This window comes from Tiliqua scincoides, chromosome 2, assembly GCF_035046505.1.
Source record: "Tiliqua scincoides isolate rTilSci1 chromosome 2, rTilSci1.hap2, whole genome shotgun sequence".
NCBI classification, from domain to species: domain Eukaryota; kingdom Metazoa; phylum Chordata; class Lepidosauria; order Squamata; family Scincidae; genus Tiliqua; species Tiliqua scincoides.
In genome coordinates, this window is record NC_089822.1 from 257,253,093 (window position 1) to 257,271,432 (window position 18,340).

Genomic DNA, 18,340 nt, shown 5'->3' on the forward strand with positions numbered 1-18,340 from the left:
CCATAACTTTTGATAGAATACAGATATTCCAATGCAGTTTATTTCAATGCATTCTGCATTAAAGTACCTTTCCAATGATATATAACATGATGGTATTATTCATAATACCAAGATTTTCACAATTTTGGTCACTAGTGTCAAGCTCAGCTTGTTGCCCCCTAAAGCTTGATGCCCAGTGCAACTGCTACCCCCTGCACCCCCTTAGCTACTATGCCACTGCTGCTGAGGGAAGTGGGCAATACATAACAATGCTCTGTGGAAGCACAGACCAGTCTGCAATGTGCATTGTTGCTATGACTTTGGAAAAGAGATTTGCCTTACTACTCGTGTAGCAAATGAAAATGGCTTCCTAACCCCTTAAGGAAAAAACAAACAACTGGAAACTAACCCTTCCAATCCCCAGATATGCCATTACATATAGAGAGCCCTTTTCACAGTGTCGTCACTAGAGAGGTGCGGGATGACATCACCGCTTGCCAAAATTTTTAAAATCTTGGTATTTTGAATAACACCTAGTTGGCAACCTTCAGTCTCGAAAGATTGTGGTATCGCGCTCTGAAAGGTCGTTCTGGAACAGCGTCTAGTGTGGCTGAAAAGGCCGATTCGGGAGTGACAATCCCTTCCACACTGGGAGCAAGTGCAGTCTGTCCCTGGCCTGTCTCCCTGGCTATGGGCCTTCCTTCTTTGCCTCTTAGCCTCAGACTGTTGGCCAAGTGTCTCTTCAAACTGGGAAAGGCCATGTTGCACAGCCTGCCTCCAAGCAGGCCGCTCAGAGGCCAGGGTTTCCCACTTGTTGAGGTCCACTCCTAAGGCCTTCAGATCCCTCTTGCAGATGTCCTTGTATCGCAGCTGTGGTCTACCTGTAGGGCGCTTTCCTTGCACGAGTTCTCCATAGAGGAGATCCTTTGGGATCCGCCCATCATCCATTCTCACGACATGACCGAGCCAACGCAGGCGTCTCTGTTTCAGTAGTGCATACATGCTAGGGATTCCAGCACGTTCCAGGACTGTGTTGTTTGGAACTTTGTCCTGCCAGGTGATGCCAAGAATACGTCGGAGGCAGTGCATGTGGAAAGCATTCAGTTTCCTCTCCTGTTGTGAGTGAAGAGTCCATGACTCGCTGCAGTACAGAAGTGTACTCAGGATGCAAGCTCTGTAGACCTGGATCTTGGTATGTTCCGTCAGCTTCTTGTTGGACCAGACTCTCTTTGTGAGTCTGGAAAACGTGGTAGCTGCTTTACCAATGCGTTTGTTTAGCTCGGTATCGAGAGAAAGAGTGTCGGAGATCGTTGAGCCAAGGTACACAAAGTCATGGACAACCTCCAGTTCATGCACAGAGATTGTAATGCAGGAAGGTGAGTCCACATCCTGAACCATGACCTGTGTTTTCTTCAGGCTGATTGTCAGTCCAAAATCTTGGCAGGCCTTGCTAAAACGATCCATGAGCTGCTGGAGATCTTTGGCAGAGTGGGTAGTGATAGCTGCATCGTCGGCAAAGAGGAAGTCACACAGACATTTCAGCTGGACTTTGGACTTTGCTCTCAGTCTGGAGAGGTTGAAGAGCTTTCCATCTGATCTGGTCCGGAGATAGATGCCTTCTGTTGTAGTTCCAAAGGCCTGCTTCAGCTGGACAGTGAAGAAGATCCCAAACAAGGTTGGTGCAAGAACACAGCCCTGCTTCACGCCGCTTCGGATGTCAAAGGGGTCTGATGTGGAGCCATCAAAGACAACAGTGCCCTTCATGTCCTTGTGGAAGGATCTGATGATGCTGAGGAGCCTGGGTGGACATCCAATCTTGGGGGGAATCTTGAAGAGGCCATCCCTGCTGACCAGGTCGAAAGCCTTCGTGAGATCTATGAAGGCTATAAAGAGTGGCTGTCATTGTTCCCTGCATTTCTCCTGCAGTTGTCTAAGGGAGAATACCATATCAGTGGTGGACCTGTTGGCTCAGAATCCACACTGTGATTCTGAATAAACGCTCTCTGCAAGTACCTGGAGCCTCTTTAGTGCAACTCGGGCAAACAACTTTCCTACAACGCTAAGGAGAGAGATGCCACGGTAGTTGTTGCAGTCACCCCTGTCGCCTTTGTTCTTGTACAGCGTGATGATGTTTGCATCCCTCATGTCTTGAGGTACTCCACCTTCTCTCCAGCAGAGAGAGGATTTCATGCAGCTCAGTGATGATGATCTCTTTGCAGCACTTTAGGACTTCAGCAGGGATGCTGTCTTTTCCAGGTGCCTTGCCAAAGGCAAGGGAGTCCAGGGGCACGTGAAGTTCTTCTAGGGTTGGTTCACTGTCAGGCTCCTCCAGCACAGGCAGGCACTCAATGTTGTTCAGCGCTTCTTCGGTGACTACATTTTCTCTGGAATATAGCTCAGAGTAGTGCTGCACCCAGCGTTCCATCTGCTGCGCCCGATCCTGGATGACCTCGCCTGTTGCAGACTTCAGAGGGGCAATTTTCTTCTGTGTTGGACCTAGGGCCTGCTTGATACCATCATACATCCCCTTGATGTTGCCCGTGTCAGCTGCTATCTGTATCTCGGAACAGAGCTGGAGCCAGTAGTCATTAGCACATCTCCTGGCAGTCTGCTGGACTTTGCTGCGAGCACCTTGGAGGACCTGCAGGTTGCGCTCACTGGGACAGGCCTTGTATGCTGCTTGAGCTCTCCTCTTTTCCTCAATGACTGGTGTCAACTCCTCAGAGTGGGCTTCAAACCAGTCTGCCGTCTTGTTGGTCTTCTTGCCAAATTCAGACAAGGCTGTGTTGTAAACGGCATTCTTGAAATGTTCCCATCTGTTGGATGCGTTTGCATCGACCAGGCCTGGAAGAGATTCCTCAAGCGCTCGTGCATCATGACATGAATAACATCATGAATAACACCATCATGTTATATATCAATGAATGAGAAATTTCATGCAGAATGCAATGAAATAAACAGCATTTAAATATCTCTATTCTACCAAAGGTTATAGCCAAAAAACTAGTGGGGTGGGGCAATGGTGCATTACCACGCCCGTGGCTTGCGGCATTGCCCCACCTACTGCATGGGAGGAGGTCAGAGGGGTGATGTGCTGTCCTCCCTCACTGTGTGACACAAACCTTAGTAAAGCCACTGCCTTTTCAGAAGGTCTGGGATAACTTTGTGGGCCTCCCAATCTGCAATTCATTCACCTTGCTCTGCTTTCTCTCTTTCAGGCCAACTCCTGATGAGGCCCAAGAGTGGGCAGAATCTCTGGAAAAATTACTGCTTCATCCATGTAAGTGGAGTGTGGTTCACTGGTCAATACAAGAGACTCTTCTGATGAGTTAGAGCAACTGTTACCCTGCACATACCCGATCTCATCTGATGTTGGAAGCTAAGCAGGGTCAGGCCTGGTTAGTACTTGGATGGGAGACCACCTGGGAATACCAGGTGCTGTAGGCTTATACCATAGTCTTTCGAGAATGAAGGTTGCCAACCAGAGGCTGTAACTCTGTGGTAGACCACACCAAAGGCCTGAAGTTCAGTCTCTGGACTCTCCTTTTAAAACCGCTTCCAGAGGAGTGCTGCTCCACCAGACATGAGATGACAATTGAAATCCCAGGTTGTCAGTCTGCTTACTAACAGTACCTCTGTCCCATCTGGATTTAATAAAGTGTAACATCTGATTCATGTTAAGTGAATTCATCTATAATTCATCTATAAGATTTCCAGTGATGATGTTTATCATGTACTGCAAAATAGACAGGTGTCCTTAAAATTTTCATCAGCCATCTAAAGTGAGTCAGGCATTTATCTCCCATAATAAATTTGAGACAAAAAACAGCTGTCAGGGGAGGGTTCCAGCTGGACCTATCTTTAATTTGCTTCTTTTCTCTTTCAAGCTTCTAGACCTCATGACTGTGCAGAAAAGCTTAGAAAAGTCATCATGTTTATATAGCAGTTTGCAGACAAAAAAAATTATCCAAGTGGTTTAGGTAGTAAAACGATTGAGATGATGCTTCCCTATCCCTGTCCTGGTCTAAAAGGAAATACAAGAAAAAGACCGGCAGGGGCTCTCTGCTGGAATGAATGGGACAGTTGGTCTCTTCATGCTCAATGATGTTATTTTAAAAGGTGCCTCCTTGCCCACTTAGCAGGGAGGAAGCATTCCCCTTCCTCCATCACCATCTCCTCTGCCAAAACATTTCACATTGGAATTTGCCTAATTTATTCCAAAAATTTAATTTGGATTATTTCAGAGAGTTTGACACTCATAAAACTGTTGTAAAAGGAGAGAACTTCCCCATAAGTGTTTGCCTTTGATCTGATCAATTTGCTTATTCATTTATTTTTGCCTGCTCATCTCATCTCAGGTGGTCAAGCTGCTTTCCGCTCTTTTTTGGAGTCAGAGTTTAGTGAAGAGAATCTGGACTTTTGGATGGCCTGTGAAGAATACCGGAAACTTCGGGGCTGTGACAAGCTACAGGACAATGCCCGAAAAATCTATGACCAGTATATCACCATCCAGGCTCCCAAAGAGGTAGTATATCACCATCCAGGCTCCCAAACCCTTGATCCTCACTCCCTACTGGAATTATGGATGTCAGGGTGAAGGGCCACATCATCCCTCCTGCCCTCCTCTTAGTCATCAGGCATCATATCAAAAGCTTCTTGCTGCTTTTGGGGGGATGGAGATTGCAGGAAGTGTGTAGCTGAGTTTGTGTCATTTCCATTTCCTGCTTGAAGCTATGGCTGCAGCGAGATAATACTTTTTAGAAGGCAGAAGGTGATGCAACAAGAAAGATTGTTTTCCATGCTGTATGTATGCAGTCTTTTTTTTTTTGGTCCCACTCTTGCCTGTGATCAAACAGGTTTATAGGTTTTTAAAACAATGCAGAATCCTACCAAACCTGTTGCACCATATGTAGTTATGCCTGTTTTGTACCACTTTCAGATCTCTGAAAATCTATCATATGGTAAGAGGCCACTAGGAGGAATGGACTAACCAGAAGTCATCCAGCAGTATCTGGGCTACAGCTGGCCAAGAGCTGATTACAGCTGTGTTTAGCCTATGGGTTAGTCCGGCCCTCCTGTTGGTTTACTGACTTCCTTCTTGGTTACTGACCTTGTCCCAAAGGCTTTGACAGTTTGGCCGTGCCACCCAGTTCTGACCCATGGGAATGCTTTCAGAGCTTTGGTTCTTTGCTGATGCTGATGCAACAACTACTAACATTTATCACACTGTACTAGTTGCAGGATACATCACTGCCATTATTTACTTCCCCCAAATGCACACAATTCACCCTCATGTCATCTTGCAGGTGAACTTGGATTCCCAGACCAGAGACATCACCAACCGGAACATTTTGCTCCCCACCCGCTCTTGCTTCGAACAGGCCCAAAGACGAATCTTTGGTCTGATGGAGAAAGACTCGTACCCCAGATTCCTCCGTTCCTTCACTTACCAAGCATTGGTTCAGCCTCACGGACAGCAGCCCAATGGGCCTGTGTAAACCTGCCTTGTTATTGCCCGTTCTTCTCTTCTGGGACCGTTCTAGGAGAGGAGAAACCACAGATAAGTCCCATCAATACCCTGGAGTTTTGTTTGTTTTGTACTGCGCACAGCCAAAAAGGGGGAGTGAGAGAGAGACTGATTCTCAGAGGGCAGTGACCAAAGCCAAGAGAGATGGTGGACTTGTCACATACACAAATGCTTTGGAGGAGAAAATAGTTCATGGAAAGTTGGAGCTCTGCCCATGTGTCTTGGAACAGTTTTTGTTCACTGATGTAAAAAAATTAGAATGACCGAGAAAGCCTTGTGTGTCGTGTGCTTCCATGTGCTGGTGTTCCTGGAGGGGGGATTAAAACACTAAGTTTCTTCAGGTCCCTGGTGTAAAGCACCCCCCCCCCGTCTCCACGGAGAAGCCGCTTTACACCTCCGGCCAGGCGCCTGAAGAAACCTAGAGTTTTGCCTCTGCTCCAGGAATGTCAGTGCTTCCATGATCAGCCTGCATAAACATGGAGTTTGAGTTTATGTGCACACATCAACATCCTGAGACTCTCTCCTGCTTAAGTACATAAAAACACAAGAAGAGGCCTGGATGATCAGGCCATAGGTGCCTCCTGGTTGCACTCCCTTGCACCTGGCATTCTGAGGTAGCCTACTTCTAAAACCAGGAGGTGCACAAACACATCACGGCTTGTAACCTATGATGGACTTTTCCTCCATAAATCTGTCCAATCCCCTTTAAAAGGCATCTAGGCCAGGTGCCATCACTACATCCTGTGGCACAGATTGGAACAAGGTGAGGGAGCTCAGCCCATGCAAGGATGGTTCAGCCCTTTCCGTTCAGCCCATGCAAGGATGGTGTCAGAGACTTTGGTGGTCAACCATGAACTGATGGCCTGAGGCTGGGTAAACCAAGCTCTTAGGATTCTCAGCAGGATTGGAATTAGAGTTCAGCCAGGTTGGGCACTGGCCAAGGCCACATCCATCACATGGCCTACCTGATCAGGCCAACCCTCAGTGCTGGTGGCTGTGATAGGACCTGGTATGACATAATGTGTGTGTGTGGGGGGGGGGGGGTTTGCCATGGAACAGGGCTTTGCTGCAGGATCCTCAGTAACCTGGCACCAGCATTGGCCACCATGATTCCAGGCTCTTGAGCCCCAGGATTAGACAATATTCACCTCTAAAATTGGCACTCAGTGAAGATTGTCTAGGCCTGACCTTCTGCATTTGCCTGGTCAAAAGAGCAGCATCTCCTGTCTGTCTATTGCATTTCTGGCTTCAAGTCCAAGGCCCCAGTTCTACAACTGGCATTAAGAGACTAGTTCTCCAACTGGTCTGGAGAACATGCACACCAAGTCCGGGTTTGGGTAGAGGCACCCACAGTTCCAGCCATTCCCAAAAGAAATTCAGTATCCTCTGTTAGGGTTTGTTTTTGCAACTGTGGCAATTTCACTTGTAATTCTCTTCCTCAAAATATGTACTTTTCAAGGAATGCTTTCTTTTTGCAAAAGTTCACCACCAGAGGGAGTTGTATGTCTACTCAGGTTCAGTCCAGATTTGAACAAACTGGTTCACAGAATTATAGAATCACCGAGCTGGAAGGGATTTTCAAGGCCATCTAGTCCAATCCCCTGCTTGAAGCAGGAAAGCCTTCTCTGGAGCATTTCCAAAAGACGCCTGTCAAGCCTAGAGTTCAAGTGAGGGAGAACCCACCACTTCCCTTGGAGTTTGGTTCCACTTCCAAACTTCTCTTACTATTAAGAATTTCTTCCTGAGATCCGACTGGAATCTCCTTTCTTGCAGCTTAAGCCCATTAAGTCTGGTTCTACTCTCTGGGGCAGCAGAGAACACAAAGTGTTCTTCATAAAGTGTGGCATCCAGAATTGAACACAGTACTCCAGACGAGTCCAACCAGCATAGAGTAAAAAGGAACCACTACTTTTTGTGACTTAAAACAGTTATAGTTCTACTAGTGCAGCCTAAAATCACATTGGCCTTCTTTGCAGTTACATCACAAGTCTGACTCCTGTTCAGCTTGTGATCCACTGCCACACCAAGATCTCTTTCACAGGGATCAAGAATGCTGTACTTTCTGTACTTAGGCCTTTGAATTGTTTTAATCATTAGATGAGCTTGAACCGACATCTCTCTGGTCTGAGTCCATCAGTCTACACCAGTAGTTCTCAAACATTTCAGTCCCCGTAGCCCTTTATGTTCCTAAAAGGAGTCTTGGGGAGCACTGCTGGTGCATGTGCAGAGTCTCAGGGAGCCCCAGAGAAGTATGCATGCACAACAGGGCACAGGATTGAGCTGCAACAGGAAAAGAATGAGGAAGGAGAAACTCAGAAAGGAGAGGCACATGCAAAAGATATGGATAAGCAAACCAGGCAGGGGGCAGAAGTGTGGCCACTTATGTTGTGCTCATAGAGCTCCTTAAGGAGTCTCAAAGACCCACAGATCTTCTAGGAACACACTTTGAGAAACACTGGTCTACACACTGGGTTAGAACCTAAGAACAGCCCCACTGGATCAGGCCATAGGCCCATCTAGTCCAGCTTCCTGAAAATCATAGCAGCCCGCCAAATGCCCCAGGGAGCACACCAGATAACAAGAGATCTCATTCTGGTGCCCTCCCTTGCATCTGGCATTCTGACATAGCCCATTTCTAAAATCAGGAGGTTGCACATGCACATCATGGCTTGTAAACCATAATGGATTTTTCCTCCAGAAACTTGTCCAATCTCCATCACCACATCCTGCGGCAAGGAGTTCCACAGACCAACCACATGCTGAGTAAAGAAATATTTTCTTTTGTCTGTCCTAACTCTCCCAACACTCAATTTTAGTGGATGTCCCCTGGTTCTGGTGTTATATGAGATTGTAAAGAGCATCTCTATCCACTTTATCCTTCCCGTGCATAATTGTGTATGTCTCAATCATGTCCCCCTCAGGCGCCTCTTTTCTAGACTGAAGAGGCCCAAACGCCGTAGCCTTTCCTCATAAGGAAGGTGCCCCAGCCCATTAATCATCTTAGTCGCTCTCTTTTGCACCCTTTCTATTTCCACTATGTCCTTTTTGAGATGTGGCGACCAGAACTGGACACAATACTCCAGGAGTGGCCTTACCATCGATTTGTACAATGGTATTATAATATTAGCTGTTTTGTTCTCAATACCTTTTCTAATGATCCCAAGCATAGAATTGGCCTTCTTCACTGCCACCGCACATTGGGTCGACACTTTCATCGAGCTGTCCACCACCACCCCAAAATCTCTCTCCTGATCTGTCACAGACAGCTCAGAACCCATCAGCCTATATGTGAAGTTTTGATTTTTTGCCCCAATGTGCATGACTTTACATTTACTGACATTGAGACACATCTGCCATTTTGCTGCCCATTCTGCCAATCTGGAGAGATCCTTCTGGAGTTCCTCACAATCACTTCTAGTCTTCACCACTCAGAAAAGTTTGGTGTCGTCTGCAAACTTTGCCACCTCACTGCTCACCCCTGTCTCCAGGTCATTTATGAAGAGGTTGAAAAGCACCTGTCCCAGGACAGATCCTTGGGGCACACCGCTTTTCACCTCTCTCCATTGTGAAAATTGTCCATTGACACCCACTCTCTCTTTCCTGGTCTTCAACCAGGTCTCAGTCCAGGAGAGGACCTGCCCTCTAATTTCCTGACTATGGAGTTTTTTAGTAGCCTTAACCCTCTTAAATGGGTTAAGTGAGGGGGCTTCCCTTGTATGCTCTGCAGGACTGCATAGATCTAAGAAAGACAGAAACAGAAAAAAGGGAGCTTGGGGGGAAAAAACCCAGGCCCCAGCACCTTAGCCAGTTGTCTTCACAACCAGGTACAACTTCAGATGTATGAATGGAAAACCAGGGATTTCATGACCCACAGAACTGTTTAGCATCCACTTGACAGACCCAAGCGCCTTTGAGCTCTTCATGTCAAAAACTTACATTCTTAAGAACAGTTATTTTTAATTGCAGAAACTTGTGCTCTCTTAAAAGTAACACCTTCCCTAAATAACTAACAACTTCCTTAAATTGCTGCCTCACCACACCCCTTTAAAACACCCTGCCCTGCTCACAACCAAACTAACTGAATGGGTGTTTTTTATTTTTCTATTTTTTATTTTGTCTAGATCACTTCAGCAGGAAAAAGTGAAAATTATCTTGAAAAATCCACCAAGGGGAATTTGGAGTGAGCAGAACTGGGTGCAGTTGGGTCTGGCTGCTATTGTCATTTTTGACCGGAAAATTTCCAGTGCTAAAAAATAAATCTAATCCTTTAAATAGAAGTGTCACAACAAGCTTGGTTTAAAACACACACACACAGAGAGAGAGAGAGAGAGAGAGAGAGAGAGAGAGAGAGAGAGAGAGAGAGAGAGAGTGAGTGGGGGAAATCAGTCTGACCCGATAGGGTGGTGAACTTCTCAACTTGCTCTGGGTATTGTTTTGCCAGATCTAGGCTGGGCGGGCAGCAGATTGATCAGACCACCCACCTCCATCCACCCACTCCTTTCTTCTTTGACTCCCTGGATTGCAAAAGGAGGAGGGGGAGTACATGTGGAGGGGAGGAGAGTGGTGGGCTAGAGCATCTCTGACTTTCCTCCACACTTCCTCTTCTTCTCTGACCCCCCCCAATTCTTCCCCCTCCATTCTCGTTGGGGGGGAGCAAAATGGAGGTGAACGCCTCCATTTTTCTCTCCCCACTTGGAATGGCTCCGAAGGGGAGGGGGAGGGGCCGCTTGCAGGGCACAGTGAGGCTCCCTGCAAAACTTAGTACTTTGCGCCCCCAATAGCTCAGGGTGACTAGGAGCCCTCTTTGTCCAGGACATGTCATCTTTTTTAGCCTCATGTCCTGAGAAAAAACTTAAATGTCCTCCTTTTCCCTACGAGTGGCCCCCTGTAGACAGACAGTGCATAGCCTTCTTATATTTAATAAATTATATGCAATATATATGCAATAAATTAACTACATGTAATGTAGTGTTTAAATTTAACAAGAATGTAGTGTTTAAATTAACCACATGAAATCAATATAAGAGTGCTTTTAGCTTTTATTTTATCATATACCACATTTTTCTTGGATGTCCTACATTTTGGGTGCTTGGCCTCTTTTGTGGTTAGGACATCTGGTCGCCCTGCTCTAGCTACACTAGTGGGGAACAGCAGCATTTGACAACCACCTCAAAAACCAGGAAGCCTTGGGCCAGCTCTGGCTCTGGGTTAACTACTATGCATTCAGTCTTGTACTTTTAACGGGACCTTCCAAGGGGTGGCCCCGAAAACCCCCACTCATTAACTCCTTTTGAGCGCCATGCCAAGGGGCAGGAGCCCAAGAGGAAGGCAGTGCAGAGAAGGCAAAAAACCTGCGTTCCCCGGGGGCCAATGTGGGTTCAGCCGGGAAAAATTCCTTCTCGGCTCCAACTTGGGCAACCGGCTACACCTGCACTGCCGGGTTAAATGGTGGGTGAGGCACATTCTCATCGAGACTTCACCAAGGCCTAATAGAAAGCTCACCTGTTTAGCCTTACCTGAGGACTGCACTGTCAGGTTAAATGGTGGGTGGGCACTCTCTCAACTAGACTTGCCCAAGGTCCAATAGAAAGCTCACCTGTCTGACACTACCTGAAGAATGCATTGCCTAGTTAAAGGGAGGTTGGGCACTCCTTCAGCTAGACTTGACTAAGGCTCAGCCACCCCTGGGCCACCTCTCCACAGCCTGGCATCCGCGTGGCTGGAACGTGATTTGAGGCCGCAATCCTAACCAACTTTCCAGCACTGACTGAGCTGCAATGAAACCCTCAAGGTGAGGTAACTAACATGCCCTTACCTTGAGGAGGCCCCCTTGACTGCCTCCCCACTGCAGGATGCAGTGCACACCACACTGGTATAGCTATGTCAGTGCTGGAAAATCGGTTAGGATTGTGTCCTTAGTCACGTTAGCGGCTGCCCTTGAGCCCCCGTCCGCTGGTAATGGCCGGGCATAGGATGGGGCTCCTAAAACGATGGGCCCCTTGTTGAGTCAGGATGGTCGTCACAGCCGTTGTCCTCTTCTCAGGCTTCGAGGCTAAACCTTCAGGGAGACCTGACCAGCCACCCCTGGACCATCTCTCCGCAGCTGGGCATCCGCGTGGCTGGAACGTGCTTTCAGGGCGCAGTCCTAACCAACTTTCCAGCGCTGACTTAGCTGCACTGGTACAGCTATTTCATGCTGGAAAGTCAGTTAGGATTGCATCCTTACTCACGTTAGCGGCTACCCTCGAGGCCCCATCCGCCGGTAATGGCCGGGCTTTGATGGGGCCCTTAAAACAATGGTCAGGATGGTTGAGTCAGGCTGTTGTCCTCTTCTCAGACTTTGAGGCTGAACCTGCAGGGAAAAGAGAGAGACTCAAGTCAGGCCTGGGTCACCATGGAAACATGCCAGAGCAGTGAGGGGCACTGCTGCCCATGGCAACAGTGGCCGCCATGACAATGATGAGAATGTCCCAACACCATCTTCCAGGAATGTCTGTGGAAGTAAAGAGAAGACACATCCCTGGCCTTTCAATGGGAGAATGGACCTGGAAAGAAGAGCACCTCCCCTTGTGAAATGGATGAGCGAGATCAGCACGTCACCAGCTGTGGGAACTGCATGCCTCAAACCCCATGTAATCCAAATGGCAGCCCAAGAGCCATGGCCCCTCCACCTCTGGTGATATCCAGGCTCTTCCACCCCAGGACCTTTGCGTTGTTGTGGAGCTCAGAGGAGGCAACCCCCTTGTTGTCACATGGGTGGGCAAGAGGAAGTATTGGTGTGTGACATCAACAGTGCCTACATCGAGGCACTGACGGGGGGGATGCAAGAGGAAGGAGCTCACCAGTGCAGCTTCCCATCTCACACTTGGCTGCGTGGGTCCTGAAAAGTTCAAACATCCCCCATGTTGAATGGGCTGACAAGGACAGAGGGGTGTGTGACATCACCAATTGACAATGCCTTTGTCAGGGCACTCTCACAAGGGGGAGAGGGAGCTCTTGAGAGCCACTCACCCTCCAGGGTGGGATGAGGTGCCGAATGACAGCCCAAGACCAGGACTGTCTCCAGTGCATCGCTGACCTCTCAATGGAACATGGACCTGAAAAGAACAGAGATCCCCCTTCCATGTCAAATGAGGGGCAAGGGGTCTGTGGGTTTATGAGGTCTTAAAAAGGTGGGGGGGGGGAATAGGGAATCAGCAGCTGGCTTCTGGTCTTGTGGGTGGAAGTGGTTCTGCATCCTGCCCCATATATTTTGATCAACACTGCAGACTCCAACCCCACCCACCTTTACCCGAGCACAGCCATCCTCACCTGGGATGTGCTCTCTGACTGCCCAGAGGTGACTGAGCTAAGCTTAGGCAGGGTGAGCTTTTGACCCAAGAGGGGGCATTATGACCCGGGAGGGAAAGGTCACATTGGGAGGGTTGCAGGTGAAGGTGGGGGAGTTGCTCACTTTCAGCATGACAAAACAAAGTGGCTTAGTTGCTTGGCAACCCTCTGAGCACACCTAGGGATGCGGGACTGAATCCTTTTTGTGGCCATATATGGTTTTAAAAAATGAGTCAAGGAAAACCTGAGCACAGTGGGGGAGAGACTGGTGGTCCCCATCTCATGTGCAGTGGGCCTTCCTTGTCTGTGGACTTGGGGGGGGGGCTCCCAGACATGACTGGGTGGCCTCTGAGGGGGCAACTGAAGCCCTCCATGTGCTCCACCTTCTCATCGGGTAGCTTCTTGTCTTGCATAGCCATTTCTGCTCCTTGAGGCAGTGTGGAGCTACAGCCATCCCATGTGTGGTTTGGATGGCAGCCCAAGGGCAATGCCCCCCTTGCGTTGTTGTGGCGCTCAGGCCTAACACCATGGCGTGGGCAGTGGCATCAGACTGTGCTCCAGGTCATACCACCCCGGGCGCGTAAGCTTGGGGCAAGTGGGGACTGTGGGTCTTTGGGATCTTGGGCTGGCAGGGGAGGGGTGGGTGGCTCACCAGCTGGCTTCTTGTCCTGTCTGTGTGGCTCTGTATCTGCGCCTTCTTCCGTGCATCTTCATCCCGCAGGGGGATCGGACGGGGTCCAGGGCCCAGGGTCCCACCCATACTTACCTGACTGCAGCCAGTCTTACCTGTGAGGCAACTGAGCTAAGCTCAGGCAGGGGGAGCTTTTTTATAAGAGCTGGTATTATGACCCGGGGGGGGGGGGGGCTTGCATCATTGTGAAGTTGGCAAGATGAGGAGGAGGGCTGCTCACTTTCATTGTGATGGACCAAAATTCCTGGGAAACCCTCTCAGCATATCTGGGGATGCAGGACTGAAACCTTTATAGCTAGGCATATTTAAAAACAAAAAAATCAAGCAAAAACCATGGTCAGGATTTGGAGGAAAAGAGACTTGGTATTTACATGCCATTGTTCTTTTTTTCCTTGATTATATCATGTTAGTGTTTGCTTTTCTTATGTATTTATCAGGTTCTCTTGTTTAAAAAATTGTGAACCACCCTTGCATAAATAAAACCTCTGTTATGACCTTTAACAAATACTACCTTTGTTAAATTAAAAAAATGACAACGCAAATATTAATTATTAAGCATCTTGATATATCCTTCTTTTCGAAAACTAGTTCACAAAGCAGTTTACATTGGGATAAATTGCTAAATGGTTCTCTGTCCCCAAAGGGCTCACATTCTAACAACAACAAAAACACAACAGAACAGCCACTCGAAAAAAAGGCCATGACTGTGGTGAAGAGGGACAGTTGCTCTCCCCCTACTTTAAAAGGTGCCCCTTTGTCAGAGTCACCAAAAGGAATTTTATTAGGGGGTACAGAGTTTCTTTTGGGTCCCTTCCCAAAGAGTGGAATAGAGCAGGGAAAAGACAGCTGGAAAAGTCTTTGGAGCCCAGGTCTATCGGGATTCCCAATGCAGAGCCAGGGTCTAACACACACACACACACACACACCCTGTACAGTGTGTACAGGCAGCTAGGTACAGTGTGTACAGGCAGCTAGGTACAGTAATACGGAAAACCAAACACACTCCCAAGTCTCTCTAAAATCTTTTAGTTATAGAAAATCATTGCAGAAAATGAGCTTTGTTGTATTTAGGCTCACACTAGAATGGAAAGTGTCCTGTGTGCACCAAAACTTCCTTCTGCAGCAGCTGTAGCCCCGCAGCTGTGTCTCTGACCTCCTATACCCTCCCTCATGGCAAGCAGATCCGCAAGCCAAAGAGCTCCTGTAGCAGACCAGTTTCCTCCCAGAATTGAGGGTCAAAACACAGATTTGAGGAGGGTCATGAATGCATTCCTCAGCCCTCTCAGGGACCCTGCTCAGGGTAAGGAGCAGGTGTATCTCATACATATTTGTTCATGCAGTGTAGGTGTCACTAATTTTAGTGGGCCTGACTCCCAAGTAAGCAGAGAACTGTTTGAAAGAGTGGGAAGGGGCTGCTTGCATGACACAGTGAGGTTCCCTGCAAAACTTATTGCTTTGCACCCCCCTTAGCTATGCTACTGAGGAATGGCAGCATTTGACACATCACCTCAGAAACCAGGAGGCCTTGGGCCAACTCTGGCTCTGGAATTAACTACTATACATTCAGTCTTGGGAAGGCCAGAGTGCCAGGTGCGCCTTCTAAGTCTCATTAGAGGTTGAACACACATGTATGATTCCTATTTCAGTGCTCAGAGGTTCTCACACCCCTGAAAAAATCCCCTGTTGCAAAAATACTGCACTGGCACTAGAAATAGTTTTAAAGCACTTGCCCAAGTCTTCAGAGCACCTACATCCTGCGCTGTGGTCAGCTTAACAGATCTAGAAAGCTGAAAGGAGGTTAGCCAAGTCCCATGCCAGGGCTGGGGTACCATTGGAGAGAACTCACCTCCCTCCCTCCACGGAGACCAGCAAGTGTACTGCCATGCTGCAGTAATTGCAGATTTTGTGTCAATGTGGCAGCTTGACTGGCTGCCCAGAATTTCATCGCATATTAGGGTGCCCCAAAAAGGGAAGGTGAGCCACGCCCCTGAAATGCATGACTCAGCCTTTCAAAATGAATTTGGATTTGTTTCCCAAGACTGGGAACAGACGAGATGGCAATGAGCTGTTGTCACAGAAGACATAAGAGCATCAGAAGAGCCCTGCTGGATCAACCCAAAGGCCCGTCTAGCCCAGCTTCCTGTATCTCACAGTGGTCCACCAAATGCTTCAGGGAGCGCACAAAACATCAGCCCTGCACCTCCTCATCCTCTCTCCCTGGTAATGTGAAGAACAACAAAGCATACAATCTGGAATAGGGAAACCTGGAGTGTAACAACTAAGAAAACATTCAAGGAAAACTCAAAGAACCCGACAAGAGGTGGGGTCAGCACACCTCTGTTTGGCCGTAGTGTCTTCAGCAAGCTTCAGCGGCTGCCATCTTTCAGCTTAACAAAACTTGCAGGGTTGTCATGTGAAGATGAGTTGAGGAGAGGACCTGTAGACCACTCATATTATTACATGAACACACTATCCTGCTTTTCAATCAAAATGGCATTCATGGTGCAATTCCATTCACGTCTTCTCAGAAGGAAGCTCCCTCTAGTTTAACAGGACTTATTCCCCAGGTGAGTGTGTATGAGATTGCAGCCTTAGAGTGACAAAGAGATTAAAACAACAGCACTACCATTAACGATACAAACACAAAAAGTGTAACCAGGGTGACCAGATGTCCCCCTTTTCCAGGACATGTCCTCTTTTTTAGCCTCGTATCCTGAAAAAGAACTTTAGTGTCCTCCTTTTCGCTGTGCATGGGCCCTTGCAAGCAGCACATAGCCTTCTTGTCATCAGTAAATTAAATGTAATATAGTTTTAAACTGAATACTACTTACTTCGATAAACCTTTATTGGCATATTGGTAATATAGTGTTTAAACTAACCACATGAAATCAATATACGAGTGTTATGAGCTTTTATTTTCTCATGTCCTACATTTTTCTAGGATGGCCTACATTTTGGGGTGCTTTGTCCTCTTTTACAGTTATGACATCTGGTCAACCTGAGTTTAACCATCTGTTTCACCATAGTCTCTATGCACTGCAAAAATAAAACCATCTACTCAGAAGATCAGGCTGGCGCAAATAACATCTTCCACTGGTGCCCTAAAGACACCAAGTGGAGCTCCCTGAGGAAAGTCTTCCATAATGGCGTCCCACCACCAAAAAGGCCGTAGCCCAACTTGCGTTTGATGGGATGGGAATTTAGTCTCCATGGATGCATAATCTAAATGTTTGTACAAAGGGGAGAGGGGCGATCTTCTCCAATCCCTCTTTCTCTGTGTAGGCCCCCTGTACCACCACGCCAAATTCATTCCTGAGGGTTCTCGGACCCTCAAGAAGGGGCTGAGGGAAGAGGAAAATGCATGAAAATCTCTCTTCCCCACCCTTGCATAACTGGAGCTTCTTCCTCAAATGAAAGAAGACCATGGGACAGTGTTTTTCAATCTGTTTCTCCTGATAATTAAAGTATCACCAAACCTAAAATACCTGGGGCTGTGACATCACCTCTGGGTTAGCAATGCTCAAGAAGCAGTGGTTGCACCCTGTTCTTGCAAGTGCTTGTGGGATCAGGCTATATAGACTTGACAAACCTCGGAGTGGTCACAGAACAGAATGCAGCAACTGCTTCTCAGCTGTGCTTCTTTGCCAGGAAGTGAAGTTGCAGCTTGTACCACCTTACAACAGCTTATGTACGACCTTAGTAGTTAGTGTATCCTGCCTTAGGATACTACCCTCAAGCAGATTTGCATGTAAGATGTAAATAAAGGGTAGTGAATAGGGCTGTTCCTGTTTGTGCTGTGAAAAGGCCCTTGGCATTCATAGTATCACGATTGAGTATCCACCGCAACGGATGGCATCGCCATTGATTCATTGATTCTTTCTGGTATATCCTCTGCTGAGTGAGCGACAAGAGGAGGAAGAGACAAGAGGAGGAAGATCTCTTTTTTAAAAAAAATGTTGCTTGTTCTGAGGGAGAGAGGAAGTGCAAAAGCATCCTTTTGAGGAAAAAAAAATTCTTTGTGTGGGGAAGAACGTGAGAATAATATTCACAAGGAAGTGTGTTTTTGCTGACACGTTACTTTGGGACCCTCAACCAGAGTTGACCCAAGATTTCCTGGGGCCTGAGTTGGTGAACCGAAGGCTGTCTCTCCCTTAACTGGTGAGGCAAGTGAGGAAGAGTGGAGGAGGAGGGCTAGAGTTCTACCAAGAATCTCAACCCCACTACTTTCCTGTCTGCTGCACCTCCTCTTCTGCTCTACCCGCACTTCCTTTACCAGTCCAGGGAATGAGAGCAGCAGCAGCAGCAGTGCAGGAGAGTGGGAGATGGAGTGGGTGCTCCAACACCAATCTGCTGCCTGAGGCGCCCACCTCAGTTAGTCTGAAGGATGGGTCAGCCTTGGCTTCACTCTCACCTTTTTCACCTGTGCTCATTTATTTGTTTTTGAGAATCCAGATACCATCTTGGCCAAGCTGTTGCCGTCCGTTTTTGTTTTTGTTTTCCTAATGCGATGTCACATTAGGAATTTCTGGAGACCCTGTCAAAATCTCCAGAATTGCTTTTAGGAGTCACCTGGGGATCAACACAGATTCCTGGAGACTCCGCTTCAATGCTGTAGAATTGGCAACCCTGTGGGCCAGAGCAGCGGTTCCCAAACCATGGGTCGCAACCTGATTTTTGGTGGGTCATGGGCTAACACTGGCTGTGGTGCCCCAAGGCATTCTGGGGCGCTACCCAAAAGCCGCAAGCCTTTCTGGGGAATTAGCCGGTTGGCTGCGGCACTAAAAATATTTGGAAGCACTAGGCTAGGGGACAGA

At 47.8% G+C, this 18,340-nt stretch overlaps 1 protein-coding gene and 1 pseudogene across 2 annotated transcripts in view; both read left to right on the plus strand.

The window, feature by feature from the left end:
- Positions 1-5,706, plus strand: part of LOC136640847 (regulator of G-protein signaling 2-like) — a 28,910-nt gene extending 23,204 nt beyond the window's left edge. For both annotated transcript variants that reach the window (XM_066616206.1, XM_066616207.1), the window contains exons 5-7: positions 3,198-3,259; positions 4,338-4,504; positions 5,286-5,706. In XM_066616206.1, coding sequence (XP_066472303.1) covers positions 3,198-3,259; positions 4,338-4,504; positions 5,286-5,477 — 421 coding nt within the window. In that variant the 3' untranslated portion in view covers positions 5,478-5,706. The remainder of the gene's footprint in view (positions 1-3,197; positions 3,260-4,337; positions 4,505-5,285) is intronic.
- Positions 3,307-3,426, plus strand: LOC136643519 (5S ribosomal RNA; annotated as a pseudogene).
- Positions 5,707-18,340: the final 12,634 nt, after the last annotated feature.